The 14,216-nt window shown below is 58.0% G+C and overlaps 1 protein-coding gene across 1 annotated transcript in view; it reads left to right on the forward strand.

Annotated features, from left to right (window-relative positions):
* LOC136023416 (chromodomain-helicase-DNA-binding protein 3-like) overlaps positions 1–14,216 on the forward strand; it is a 73,909-nt gene that overhangs the window by 13,504 nt on the left and 46,189 nt on the right. The window contains 6 exon segments of the mRNA XM_065697833.1: positions 865–1,059; positions 3,616–3,836; positions 6,544–6,675; positions 7,471–7,570; positions 9,253–9,444; positions 10,920–11,120. Coding sequence (XP_065553905.1) covers positions 865–1,059; positions 3,616–3,836; positions 6,544–6,675; positions 7,471–7,570; positions 9,253–9,444; positions 10,920–11,120 — 1,041 coding nt within the window.

The raw sequence follows: 14,216 nt of genomic DNA on the forward strand, positions 1-14,216 counted from the left end.
ATATCCCACCTATATACTGACCTATACCCCCTCTATACCCACCTATATACTGACCCATACCCCCTCTATACCCACGTATATACTGACCCATACCCCCTCTATACCCGCCTATATACTGACCCATACCCCCTCTATACCCGCCTATATACTGACCCATACCCCTCTATACCCACCTATATACTGACCCATACCCTCCATACCCACCTATATACTGACCTGTACCCCCTCTATACCCACCTATATACTGACCTGTACCCCCTCTATACCCACCTATATACTGACCCATACCCCCTCTATATCCCGCCTATATACTGACCTATATCCTCCATACTCACCTATATACTGATCTGTACTCCCTCTATATCCCACCTATATACTGACCTATAACCTCTTTATCCCACCTATATACTAACCTATATCCCCTCTATACCCACCTATATACTGAACTATACCTGCTCTATATCCTGCCGCATACCCCCCATATTTCTCATATATTCCTTCTGTAACTGCCCTATATCACCCCATATACTCTCTGTATCCCCCCCATATCCCCCTATACACTCTCTATATTCCCCCCCATATCTCTCCCTGTATCCCCCCCTGTATCCTGCCATATTCCACCACATCCCCCCCCATATTCCCTCATATCCCCCCATATCTCTATCGTACCCCCCCATATCCCACCCTATATACCCCCTATATCCTGCCTGTATCCCCCCTGTATCCCCACTTCATCGCCTCTATATCCCCCCCATATCCCCCCCTATATCCCCCCATATCCCCCCCATACCCCCCAATATCCCCCCCTATATCCCCCCTATATCCCCCCATACCCCCCCATACCCCCCTGTCGCTGTCCCGCAGTGCCCGGTGCTGAAGGGCCGGGTCCAGAAGATCCTGTACTGGCGATGGGGGGAGCCGCCCCCCCCCGTGGCCCCCCCAGGAGCTCCCCCCCCCGAGGGCCCCCCCCAAGCGCTCCAGGGCCGTTCCGAACGGGAATTCTTCGTCAAGTGGGTCGGGCTCTCCTATTGGCATTGCTCCTGGATCAAGGAGCTGCAGGTAGGGGGCACCCGGAATGGGGCACCCCCTTAGTCAGGGGGAATGGATGCGCCCAACGGGGGGGGGGTCAATAGTGGGGTGTCCTGATAGACCCAATGGGGGGGGATCAATAGTGGGGTGTCCTGATAGACCCAATGGGGGGGGATCAATAGTGGGGTGTCCTGATAGACCCAATGGGGGGGATCAATAGTGGGGTGTCCTGATAGACCCAAGGGGGGGGGATCAATAGTGGGGTGTCCTGATAGACCCAAGGGGGGGGGATCAATAGTGGGGTGTCCTGATAGACCCAATGGGGGGGGATCAATAGTGGGATGTCCTGATAGACCCAGTGGGGGGGGGATCAATAGTGGGGTGTCCTGATAGACCCAATGGGGGGGGATCAATAGTGGGGTGTCCTGATAGACCCAATGGGGGGGGATCAATAGTGGGGTGTCCTGATAGACCCAATGGGGGGGGATCAATAGTGGGTGTCCTGATGGACCCAATGGGGGTGATCAATAGTGGGGTGTCCTGATAGACCCAATGGGGGGGACAATATTGGGGTGTCCTGATAGACCCAATGGGGAGGGATCAATAGTGGGGTGTCCTGATAGACCCAATGGGGGGGACAATATTGGGGTGTCCTGATAGACCCAATGGGGGGATCAATATTGGGGTGTCCTGATAGACCCAATGTGGGGGGATCAATAGTGGGGTGTCCTGATAGACCCAATGGGGGGGGGGATCAATAGTGGGGTGTCCTGATAGACCCAATGGGGGGGGATCAATAGTGGGGTGTCCTGATAGACCCAATGGGGGGATCAATAGTGGGTGTCCTGATAGACCCAATGTGGGGGGATCAATAGTGGGGTGTCCTGATAGACCCAATGGGGGGTATCAATAGTGGGGTGTCCTGATAGACCCAATCTGGGGGGGGGGATCAATATTGGGGTGTCCTAATGGACCCAATGTGGGGGGGATCAATAGTGGGGTGTCCTGATAGACCCAATGGGGGGGATCAATAGTGGGGTGTCCTGATAGACCCAATGGGGGGGGATCAATAGTGGGGTGTCCTGATAGACCCAATGGGGGGGTATCAATAGTGGGGTGTCCTGATAGACCCAATGGGGGGGATCAATAGTGGGGTGTCCTGATAGACCAGTGTGGGGGGGGGATCAATAGTGGGGTGTCCTGATAGACCCAATGGGGGAGGATCAATAGAGGGGTGTCCTGATAGACCCAATGGGGGGGATCAATAGTGGGGTGTCCTGATAGACCCAATGGGGGGATCAGTAGTGGGGTGTCCTGATAGACCCAATGGGGGGGGGATCAATAGTGGGGTGTCCTGATAGACCCAATGGGGGGGGGATCAATAGTGGGGTGTCCTGATAGACCCAGTGGGGGGGGATCAATAGTGGGGTGTCCTGATAGACCCAGTGGTGGGGGGATCAATAGTGGGGTGTCCTGATAGACCCTGTGGGGGGGGATCAATAGTGGGGTGTCCTGATAGACCCAATGTGGGGGGGGGATTAATAGTGGGGTGTCCTGATAGACCCAATGGGGGGGGATCAATAGTGGGGTGTCCTGATAGACCCAATGGGGGGGGATCAATAGTGGGGTGTCCTGATAGACCCAATGGGGGGGGGATCAATAGTGGGGTGTCCTGATAGACCCAATGGGGGGGGGATCAATAGTGGGGTGTCCTGATAGACCCAGTGGGGGGGGATCAATAGTGGGGTGTCCTGATAGACCCAATGGGGGGGATCAATAGTGGGGTGTCCTGATAGACCCAATGGGGGGGGATCAATAGTGGGGTGTCCTGATAGACCCAATGGGGGGGATCAATAGTGGGGTGTCCTGATAGACCCAATGGGGGGGGATCAATAGTGGGGTGTCCTGATAGACCCAGTGGGGGGGGATCAATAGTGGGGTGTCCTGATAGACCCAATGGGGGGGGGGATCAATAGTGGGGTGTCCTGATAGACCCAGATTGGGTCCCCCCCTCTAAGTAAGGGGTCCCCCCTCCAACTTAGGAGTCCCCCCCTCTACCTTAGGGCTCCCCCTCTCTACCATAGGTGTTCCCCTCTAACTTAGGGGTCTCCCCCTTTAACTTATGGGTCCCCCTCTAACTTAGGTGTCCCCCACTCTAACTTAGGGTTCTTCCTCTCAAACTTGGGGGTCTCCCCCTCTAACTTAGGGGTATCCCCTAGAACTTGGGGTCCCCCCGTCTAACTTAGGGTTCTCCCCCTTTAACTTATGGTTCCCCTGCTGTGACTTAGGGGTCTCCCCTCTAACTTAGAGGTTCCCCCCTCTAACTTGGGGATGTCCCCCTCTAACTTAGGGGTATCCCCTAGAACCTGGGGGTCCCCCTGTCTAACTTAGGTTCTCCCTCTTTAACTTATGGGTCCCACCCTGTGACTTAGGGGTCCCCCCCTCTAACTTGGGTCCCCCCCTCTAACTTAGAGGTCCCCCCTCTAACTTGGGGGTGTCCCCCTCTAACTTAGGGGTCCCCCCTCTAACTTGGGGGTCCCCCCTCTAACTTGGGGGTCCCCCCCCGTGTCTCCCCCCGCCCCATAGCTGGAGATCTTCCACCTGGTGATGTACCGCAACTACCAGCGCAAGAACGACATGGACGAGCCCCCCCCGCTGGACTACGGCTCCGGGGACGACGACCCCAAAAGCGAGAAGCGGGGGGGGGCCGGGGGGGGGGACCCCCTCTTTGGGGGCATGGAGGAGCGCTTCTACCGCTACGGCATCAAGCCCGAGTGGATGACGGTGCACCGCATCATCAACCACAGGTGGGGGGGGCAGCACCCATGGGTGCTCCATGGGTGCCCTCCAGGGCACCCATAGGTGCTGGGATCCAAGACCCCCCCCTATATCACTTATAGATGGTGGTACCCAAGCCACCGGTACCCCCATGGAACCCCATGGGTGCTACTTGCAGCTGAGGACCCCCTATAGCACCCATGGGTGCTCTGGGGACTCCTCTAGGGCACCCATAGGTGGTGGGATCCAAGACCCCCCCCCATATCACTTATAGATGGTGGTACCCAAGCAGCAGTACCCCCATGGAACCCACGGGTGCTACTTGCAGTTAGGGACCCCCCTATAGCACCCATGGGTGCTCCAGGGACCCCTCTAGGGCACCCATAGGTGCTGGGATCCAAGACCCCCCCCCCCCATATCACTTATAGATGGTGGTCACCAAGCCACCGGTACCCCCATGGAACCCCATGGGTGCTACTTGCAGCTGAGGACCCCCCTGTAGCACCCACGGGTGCTCCGGGGACTCCTCTAGGGCACCTATAGGTGCTGGGATCCAAGACCCCCCCCCATATCACTTATAGATGGTGGTACCCAAGCACAAGTACCCCCATGCACCCCCATGGGTGCTGCTTGCAGCTGGGGACCCCTATAGCACCCATGGGTGCTCCAGGGACCCCTCTAGGGCACCCATAGGTGGTGGGATCCAAGCCCCCCCCGTATCACTTATAGATGAGGGTCACCAAGCACAAGTATCCCCATGGAACCCATGGGTGCTGCTTGCAGCTGGGGACCCCCCTATAGCACCCATGGGTGCTCCAGGGACCCCTCCAGGGCACCCATAGGTGGTGGGATCCAAGACCCCCCCCGTATGTCAGTTATAGATGGTGGTCACCAAGCCACCAGTACCCCCATGGAACCCATGGGTGCTGCTTGCAGCTGGGGACCCCCCTATAGCACCCATGGGTGCTCCGGGGACCCCTCTAGGGCACCCATAGGTGCTGGGATCCAGGACCCCCCCCATATCACTTGCAGATGGTGGTACCCAAGCCACCGGTACCCCCATGGAACCCATGGGTGCTACTCGCAGTTGGGGACCCCTATAGCACCCATGGGTGCTCCAGGGACCCCTCTATGGCACCCATAGGTGCTGGGATCCAAGACACACCCCCTCCGTATCACTTATAGATGTTGGTACCCAAGTACAAGTACCGCCATGGAACCCATGGGTGCTACTTGCAGCTGGGGACCCCTATAGCACCTATGGGTGCTCCAGGGACCCTTCTAGGGCACCCATAGGTGCTGGGATCCAGGACCCCCCCCATATCACTTATAGATGGTGGTACCCAAGTACAAGTACCCCCATGGAACCCATGGGTGCTACTCGCAGTTGGGGACCCCCCTATAGCACCCATGGGTGCTCCGGGGACCCCTCTAGGGCACCCGTAGGTTGTGGGTCCAAGACCCCCCCCCATATCACTTACAGATGGTGGTACCCATGCAGCGGTACCCCCTTCCCCCCCCCCCCATTGAACCCATGGGTGCTAAGTGCAGCTGGGGACCTACATATAGCACCCACGTGTGTTACATGTGCTTGGTGACACCCCTATAGCACCCATGGGTGCTCCGGGGGCCTGCGACCCCTCTATGGCACCTATAGGTGGTGGCATCCAAGCCCCAAGACCCCCCCCCCTTATCACTTATAGATGGTGGTACCCAAGCACCGGTGCCCCCATGGAACCCATGGGTGCTACGTGCACCTAGGGACCATCATGTAGCACCCATGGGTGCTACATGCACCTGGGGACCCCCCTATAGTGCCTACAGATGGTGCTGCCTGAGCCCAGGACCCCCTATAGCACCCATGGGGTCTCCTCAGGACACCCCCAGCACCCATGGGTGCCCCCACCCAAGTGTCCATCCTTGCCCCCCGGCACCCACTGGGAGCTCTTGGGTGCTGTCCCCAATGGTTCCCCTGTCCCCTCTGTGTCCTCAGGTGACCCTTGTGTCCTGGGTGGCTGTCCCCAATGGGTGCTTGATGGCACCCATGGGTGCCCAGTGTCCACAGTGGGTGCCCTGTGTCCTCAGTGGGTGCTGAATGTCCCCTGAGGGTGCCCAGTGTCCCCCATTGTCCCCATTGTCCTCACTGCACCATTACCCCCATTGCCCCCCATTGTCCCCATTACCCCCTGTTACCCCTATTGCCCCCATTACCCCCATTGCCCCCATTGTCCCCTTTACCCCCATTGCCCCCATTGCCCCCATTGTCCCCATTGTCCCCATTGTCCCAATTGTCCCCTTTACCCCCATTGCCTCCCATTACCCCCATTGCCCCCATTGTCCCCATTGTCCCAATTACCCCCATTGTCCCCCAATGTCCCCATTGTCCCCCATTACCCTCATTGTCCCCATTGTCCCCTTTACCCCCATTGCCCCCCATTGCCCCCATTGTCCCCATTGTCCCCATTGTCCCAATTACCCCCATTGTCCCCCATTACCCTCATTGTCCCCGTTGTCCCCTTTATCCCCATTGCCCCCCATTACCCCCATTGTCCCCATTACACCCATTGCCCCCATTGTCTCCATTGTCCCCATTGTCCCAATTACCCCCATTGTCCCCATTACCCCCATTGCCCCCATTACCCCATTACCCCCATTACCCCATTGCCCCCCATTACCCCCATTGTCCCCCATGATGCCCATTGTCCCCCTTGCCCCCATGGCCCGGTGCTGGCGCAGCGTGGACCGCAAGGGGCAGTACCATTACCTGGTCAAGTGGCGGGACCTGCCCTACGACCAGGCCACGTGGGAGGAGGACGAGATGCCCATCCCCGACTACGACCTCCACAAGCTGGCCTATTGGAAGCACCGGTGAGGAGCGTGGGGTGGGGGGTGTGGGGTATATGGGATATGGGGTATGGGGTGTGGGGTGTGGGGTATGGGGTGTGGGGTGTGGGGTATATGGGATATGGGGTATGGGGTGTGGGGTATGGGGTATGGGATATGGGTTATGGGGTATGGGATATGGGGTATGGGATGTGGGGTATGGGGTATGAGATGTGGGGTATGGGGTGTGGGATATGGGGTATGGGATATGGGGTATGGGATATGGGGTGTGGGATATGGGGTATGGGGTATGGGGTGTGGGATATGGGGTATGGGATATGGGGTATGGGATATGGGGTATGGGATGTGGGGTATGGGATATGGGGTATGGGGTATGGGACGTGGGGTATGGGGTGTGGGATATGGGTTATGGGGTATGGGATATGGGGTATGGGATGTGGGGTATGGGGTATGAGATGTGGGGTATGGGATGTGGGGTATGGGGTGTGGGATATGGGGTATGGGATATGGGGTGTGGGATATGGGGTATGGGATATGGGGTATGGGATATGGGGTGTGGGATATGGGGTATGGGACATGGGATATGGGGTATGGGGTGTGGGGTGTGGGATATGGGGTATGGGGTATGGGATATGGGGTATGGGATACGGGTATGGGATATGGGGTGTGGGGTATGGGGTATGGGGTGTGGGGTGTGGGGTATGGGATATGGAGGACATGGGACAGGAGCCGTGTCCCCGTGTGTTCCCCAATGTCCTCATGCTGCTGCCTGTCCCTGTGTGTCCCCCCCTTTGTCTCCTGTCCCCTCCGTGTCCCCAGGGAGGTGTTCATGGGGGAGGACCCTGCCCAGCCCCGGCGCTACAAGAAGAAGAAGAAGGAGACGCCGGGAGAGGGGCCCCCTGACTCACCCACCAATGACGTGAGTGCACTGAGACCCCCCATTGGCATCCATCATTGACACCCATTGACACCCATCACTGGCACCCGTCATTGACACCCATCGTTGACACCCGTCATTGACTCCCACTATTGACACCTATCATTGACACCTGTCCTTGACAGCCATCGTTGACACCTGTCATTGACACCCGTTGACACCCATTATTGACACCTATTTACACCCATCACTGGCACCTGTCATTGACACCCATCGTTGACACCCATTGACACCCACCGTTGGCACCCATCATTGACACCCATCGTTGACCCCCATCATTGACACCCGTTACTGGCACACGTCGTTGACACCTGTCATTGGCACCCGTCATTGACACCCATCGTCGACACCCATTGTTGCCACCTCCCCATTGACACCCCACATTGACACCCTCAGCACTGACACCCAACATTGACAGCCTCAACATTGACACCCTACCTGTTGGCACCCTACTATTGACACCCCCCATCGACACCCAGCATTGACACCCCACATTGCCATCTCCCCATTGCCACCTCCCCATTGCCACCTAGCATTGACACCTCCCCATTGCTGTCCATCGCTGACACCCAACATGGACACCTCCCCATTGTCACCCAACTTTGACACCCCTTGACACCCATTGTTGCTACCCAACATGGACACCTCCCCATTGACACCCAACTTTGACACCCCTTGACACACAGTATTGACACCCAACATGGACACCTGCCCATTGACACCCAACTTTGACACCCCTTGACACCCAGTGTTGCCACCCAACATGGACACCTCCCCATTGACACCCAAATTTGACACCCCTTGACACCCAGTGTTGCCACCCAACACTGACACCTCCCCATTGACACCCAGCCTTGACACCCCTTGACACCCAGTATTGACACCCAACATGGACACCTCCCCATTGACACCCAGTGTTGCCACCCAACACTGACACCTCCCCATTGACACCCAACTTTGACACCCAGTGTTGTCACCCAACACTGACACCTCCCCATTGACACCCAACTTTGACACCCCTTGACACCCAGTATTGGCACCCAACATGGACACCTCCCCATTGACACCCAACTTTGACACCCCTTGACACCCAGTGTTGCCACCCAACATGGACACCTCCCCATTGACACCCAACTTTGACACCCCTTGACACCCAGTATTGACACCCAACATGGACACTTCCCCATTGACATCCAACTGTGACACCCCTTGACACCCAGTGTTGCCACCCAACACTGACACCTCCCCATTGACACCCAACTTTGACACCCCTTGACACCCAGTGTTGTCACCCAACACTGACACCTCCCCATTGACACCCAACTTTGACACCCCTTGACACCCAGTGTTGCCACCCAACATGGACACCTCCCCATTGACACCCAACCTTGACACCCCTTGTCACCCAGTGTTGCCACCCAACACGGACACCTCCCCATTGACACCCAACTTTGACACCCCTTGACACCCACCATTGGACTCAACATGGACACCTCCATATTGACACCTCCCCATTGACCCCCCCACCATTCACCCCCCAACATTGACATCCTTCTGTTGACCCTCTCCCATTGACATCCCACCCATCATCACCTCCCCGTTGCCCCCCAGTGTTGACACCCTCCCCATTGCCCCCCAACATTAACCCCCGATTGCCCCCCCAGCCCACAGTGAAGTACGAGTCGCAGCCGCGGTTCATCACGGCCACCGGTGGCACCCTGCACCTCTACCAGCTCGAGGGCCTCAACTGGCTCCGCTTCTCCTGGGCCCAGAGCACCGACACCATCCTGGCCGATGAGATGGGGCTGGGCAAGACCATCCAGACCATCGTCTTCCTCTACTCGCTCTATAAGGAGGTGAGGCTGCGCCTGGGGTCGCCCGAGTGGGTCTGGTTTAGTCCCTGTGTCACCCGACTGGTCCTGGGGCCGTCCAAGTGCTCCTTGGTGTCATCTAAGGGGTCATTGGGGTCTCCCGAGTGGTCCTAGGATCACCCAATTGGTCTTGATGTCATCCAGTTGATGCTTGGCGTCATCTTGTCTGGTTCTTGGTGTCGCCCAGTTGGGGCTTGGTGTCATCCAGGTGGTCCTGGTGTCATCCAGTTGGTCCTTGGTGTCATCCAAGTGGTTCTTGGTGTCATCCAGTTGGTCCTTGGTGTTATCCAAGTGGTCCTTGGTGTCATCCAGCTGGTCCTGGTGTCATCCAATTGGTCCTTGGTGTTATCCGACTGGTTCTGGTCTCATCCAACTGGTCCTTGATGTCATCAAGTTGGTCTTTGGTGTCACCCAATTGGTCCTTGGTGTCATCCAGTTGGTGCTTGGTGTCATCCTATTGGTCCTGGTTTCATCCGAATGGTCCTGGTGTCACCCAATTGGTCCATGGTGTCATCCAAATGGTCCTTGATGTCATCCCAGTGGTCTTGGTGTCATCCAGGTGGTCCTTGGTGTTACCCAATTGGTCCTTGGTGTCATCCAGGTGGTCCTGGTGTCATCCAGGTGGTCCTTGGTGTCATCCAGGTGGTCCTGGTGTCATCCAACTGGTCCTTGGTGTCATCCCAGTGGTCCTTGGTGTCATCCAGTTGGTCCTTGGTGTCATCCCAGTGGTTCTTGGTGTCATCCAAATGGTCCTGGTGTCACCCAATTGGTCACTGGGGTCACCCCACTGGTCTTGGTGTCATCCAGTTGGTCCTTGGTGTCATCCAAGTGGTCATTTGGGTCACCCAGCTGGTCATTGGGGTCACCCAAGTGGTCCTGGGTTAGTCCCTGTGTCACCCAACTGGTCCTGGAATCATCCAGGTGGTTCTTGGTGTCACCCAACTGCTCCTTGGTGTCACCCAAGTGATCCTTGGGGTCACCCAATGGGTCCTGGTTTTGTCCTTGTGTCACCCAACTGCTCCTTGGTGTCACCCAAGTGATCCTTGGGGTCACCCAATGGGTCCTGGTTTCGTCCTTGTGTCACCCAACTGCTCCTTGGTGTCACCTAACTGGTGCTTGGGGTCACCCAATGGGTCCTGGTTTCATCCTTGTGTCACCCAACTGCTCCTTGGTGTCACCCAAGTGATCCTTGGGGTCACCCAATGGGTCCTGGTTTCATCCTTGTGTCACCCAGCTGCTCCTTGGTGTCACCCAAACGGTTCTTGGTGTCATCCCTTTCCTCCCCGTTGTCACCCGCTTGCCCCTTGGTGTCACCCCCTTCATCCCTGTTGTCCCCCACCTCCTCCTGGTGTCCCCTCCTTGCAGCCACCCAGGACCATGCCCCCCCCCCCCCCCCCCCGCACTGTCCCCCAGGGCCACCCCATGTCCCCGTGTCCCCATGTGTCCCCCCTGTCCCCCAGGGCCACACCAAGGGCCCGTTCCTCGTCAGTGCCCCGCTCTCCACCATCATCAACTGGGAGCGGGAGTTCCAGATGTGGGCGCCCGCCTTCTACGTGGTCACCTACACCGGGGACAAGGACAGCCGGGCCATCATCCGCGAGAACGAGTTCTCCTTCGACGACAACGCCATGAAGGGGGGCAAGAAGGCCTTCAAGATGAAGGTGGGGGTCGCCGGGGGGCTCTTTGGGGGGGGGGGGGGCTGGAGGGAGTACCGTGGGTGCCGGCTGTTGCTGGGTGCGTTGGGGTGGCGCTGGGCACTTGGCGGGTGTTGGGGTGTCGTCGGGGTGTTGGGCTGTTGCTGGGTGTCAGGGTGTTGTGGGGCTGTTGTGCAGCTGTTGGCTGTTGCTGGGTGTCAGGGTGTTGTAGGGCTGTTGGGTGGCTGTTGGCTGTTGCTGGGTGTTAGGGTATTGTGGGGCTGTTGGGCGGCTGTTGGCTGTTGGGTGTCAGGGTGCTGCTGGGTGGTTGGTGGGTGTTGGGGTGTCGTCGGGGTGTTGGGCTGTTGCTGGGTGTCAGGGTGTTGGGCGGCTGTTGGGTGGCTGTTGGCTGTTGCTGGGTGTCAGGGTGTTGTGGGGCTGTTGGGTTGTTGGCTGTTGCTGGGTGTCAGGGTGTTGTGGGGCTGTTGGGTTGTTGGCTGTTGCTGGGTGTCAGGGTGTTGTGGGGCTGTTGGGTGGCTGTTGGCTGTTGCTGGGTGTCAGGGTGTTGTGGGGCTGTTGGGTTGTTCGCTGTTGCTGGGTGTCAGGGTGTTGTGGGGCTGTTGGGTGGCTGTTGGCTGTTGCTGGGTGTCAGGGTGTTGTGGGGCTGTTGGGTGGCTGTTGGCTGTTGCTGGGTGTCAGGGTGTTGTGGGGCTGTTGGGTGGCTGTTGGCTGTTACTGGGTGTCAGGCTGTTGTGGGGCTGTTGGGTGGCTGTTGGCTGTTGCTGGGTGTCAGGGTGTTGTGGGGCTGTTGTGCAGCTGTTGGCTGTTGCTGGGTGTCAGGGTGTTGTGGGGCTGTTGGGTTGTTGGCTGTTGCTGGGTGTCAGGGTGTTGTGGGGCTGTTGGGTGGCTGTTGGGTGTCAGGGTGCTGCTGGGAGGTTGGTGGGTGTTGGTGTGTCGTCAGGGTGTTGGGCTGTTACTGGGTGTTGTTGGGCTGGTGTTTGTTTGTTGGGCTGGTGTGTGACTGTTGCTGGGTGTCAGGGTGTTGCTGGGCAGTTGGTGGGTGTTGTGTCATTAGGTTGTTGGGCTGTTGCTGGGTGTCATTAGGCTGGTGTTGGGTGTCCAGCTGTGTTTGCTCTGCTGGGGTGTCGGGCTGTTGCTGGGTGTTGGGCTGTTGTGTGGCTGTTGGCTGTTGCTGGGTGTCAGGGTGTTGTGGGGCTGTTGTGCAGCTGTTGGCTGTTGCTGGGTGTCAGGGTGTTGTGGGGCTGTTGGGTGGCTGTTGGCTGTTGCTGGGTGTCAGGGTGTTGTGGGGCTGTTGGGTGGCTGTTGGCTGTTACTGGGTGTCAGGCTGTTGTGGGGCTGTTGGGTGGCTGTTGGCTGTTGCTGGGTGTCATGGGGCTGTTGTGGGTTGTTGCTGGGCTGTTGCTGGGCGTTGCTGGGTGTCAGGTTGTTGTGGGGCTGTTGGGTTGTTGGCTGTTGCTGGGTGTCAGGGTGTTGTGGGGCTGTTGGGTGGCTGTTGGGTGTCAGGGTGCTGCTGGGAGGTTGGTGGGTGTTGGTGTGTCGTCAGGGTGTTGGGCTGTTACTGGGTGTTGTTGGGCTGGTGTTTGTTGGGCTGGTGTGTGACTGTTGCTGGGTGTCAGGGTGTTGCTGGGCAGTTGGTGGGTGTTGTGTCATTAGGTTGTTGGGCTGTTGCTGGGTGTCATTAGGCTGGTGTTGGGTGTCCAGCTGTGTTTGCTCTGCTGGGGTGTCGGGCTGTTGCTGGGTGTTGGGCTGTTGTGTGGCTGTTGGCTGTTGCTGGGTGTCAGGGTGTTGTGGGGCTGTTGTGCAGCTGTTGGCTGTTGCTGGGTGTCAGGGTGTTGTGGGGCTGTTGGGTTGTTGGCTGTTGCTGGGTGTCAGGGTGTTGTGGGGCTGTTGGGTGGCTGTTGGGTGTCAGGGTGCTGCTGGGAGGTTGGTGGGTGTTGGTGTGTCGTCAGGGTGTTGGGCTGTTACTGGGTGTTGTTGGGCTGGTGTTTGTTTGTTGGGCTGGTGTGTGACTGTTGCTGGGTGTCAGGGTGTTGCTGGGCAGTTGGTGGGTGTTGTGTCATTAGGTTGTTGGGCTGTTGCTGGGTGTCATTAGGCTGGTGTTGGGTGTCCAGCTGTGTTTGCTCTGCTGGGGTGTCGGGCTGTTGCTGGGTGTTGGGCTGTTGTGTGGCTGTTGGCTGTTGCTGGGTGTCAGGGTGTTGTGGGGCTGTTGTGGGGTGTTGTGTGGCTGTGGTTGAGCTGTCGTTGGGCTGGTGTTGGGTGGAGGTGTGGGGCTGTTTGGTGTCAGGGTGTTGCTGGGTAGCAGGCTATTGTTGGGCCGTCAGGTGGTGTTGGGCTATTGCTGGCTGTTGTTGGGGTGTCACTGAGCTGTTGCTGGGTCTCATGGGGCTGTCACTGGGCTGTGGTTGGGCTGTTGCTGGGTGCTGGGTGTTGCCGGGTGTCAGGGTGGTATTGGGCTGGTGTTGGGTGTCATGGGGCTGTTGTGGGTTGTTGCTGGGCTGTTGCTGGGCGTTGCTGGGTGTCAGGTTGTTGTGGGGGCTGTTGTGGGGCTTTTGCTGGGTATTGTTGTGGGGCTGTTGGGCTGTTGCTGGGTGTTGTGAGACTGTTGTGGGGCTCTTGCTGGGTGGTGGTGTGGGTTGTTGCGGGCTGTTGTGTTGTTGGGTGTTGTGGGTGCTTGTGGGCTGTTGCAGGGCTGTTGGGTTGTTCTGGGGTGATTGCTGGGTGTTGTGGGGCTGTTGTGGGGTTGCTGTGGGGCTGTTGCTGGGTGTTGTGGGGCTGTTGGGTTGTTGTGGGACTGTTGTAGGGTTGTTGCTGGGTGTTGTTCTGGGGCTGTTGCTGGATATTGTGGGGCTGTTCTTGGGTGTTGTGAGGCTGTCGCTGGGTGTTGTGGGGTTGTTGTTGGGCTGTTGCTGGGTGTTGTGAGGCTGTTGCTGGGTGTTGTGGGGCTGTTGTTGGGGTGTTGCTGGGTGTTGGTGTTGTGGGGCTGCTTTTGGGTGTTGTGAGGTTGTTGTTGGGTTGCTGTGGGGCTGTCACTGGGTGTTGTGGTGCTGTTGGGATGTTGCTGGGTGTTGTGGGGCTGTTGTTGGGTGTTGTGGGGTTGTTGTT

The sequence above is a fragment of the Lathamus discolor genome, chromosome 18 (genome assembly GCF_037157495.1).
Source record: "Lathamus discolor isolate bLatDis1 chromosome 18, bLatDis1.hap1, whole genome shotgun sequence".
Lineage (NCBI taxonomy): Eukaryota > Metazoa > Chordata > Aves > Psittaciformes > Psittacidae > Lathamus > Lathamus discolor.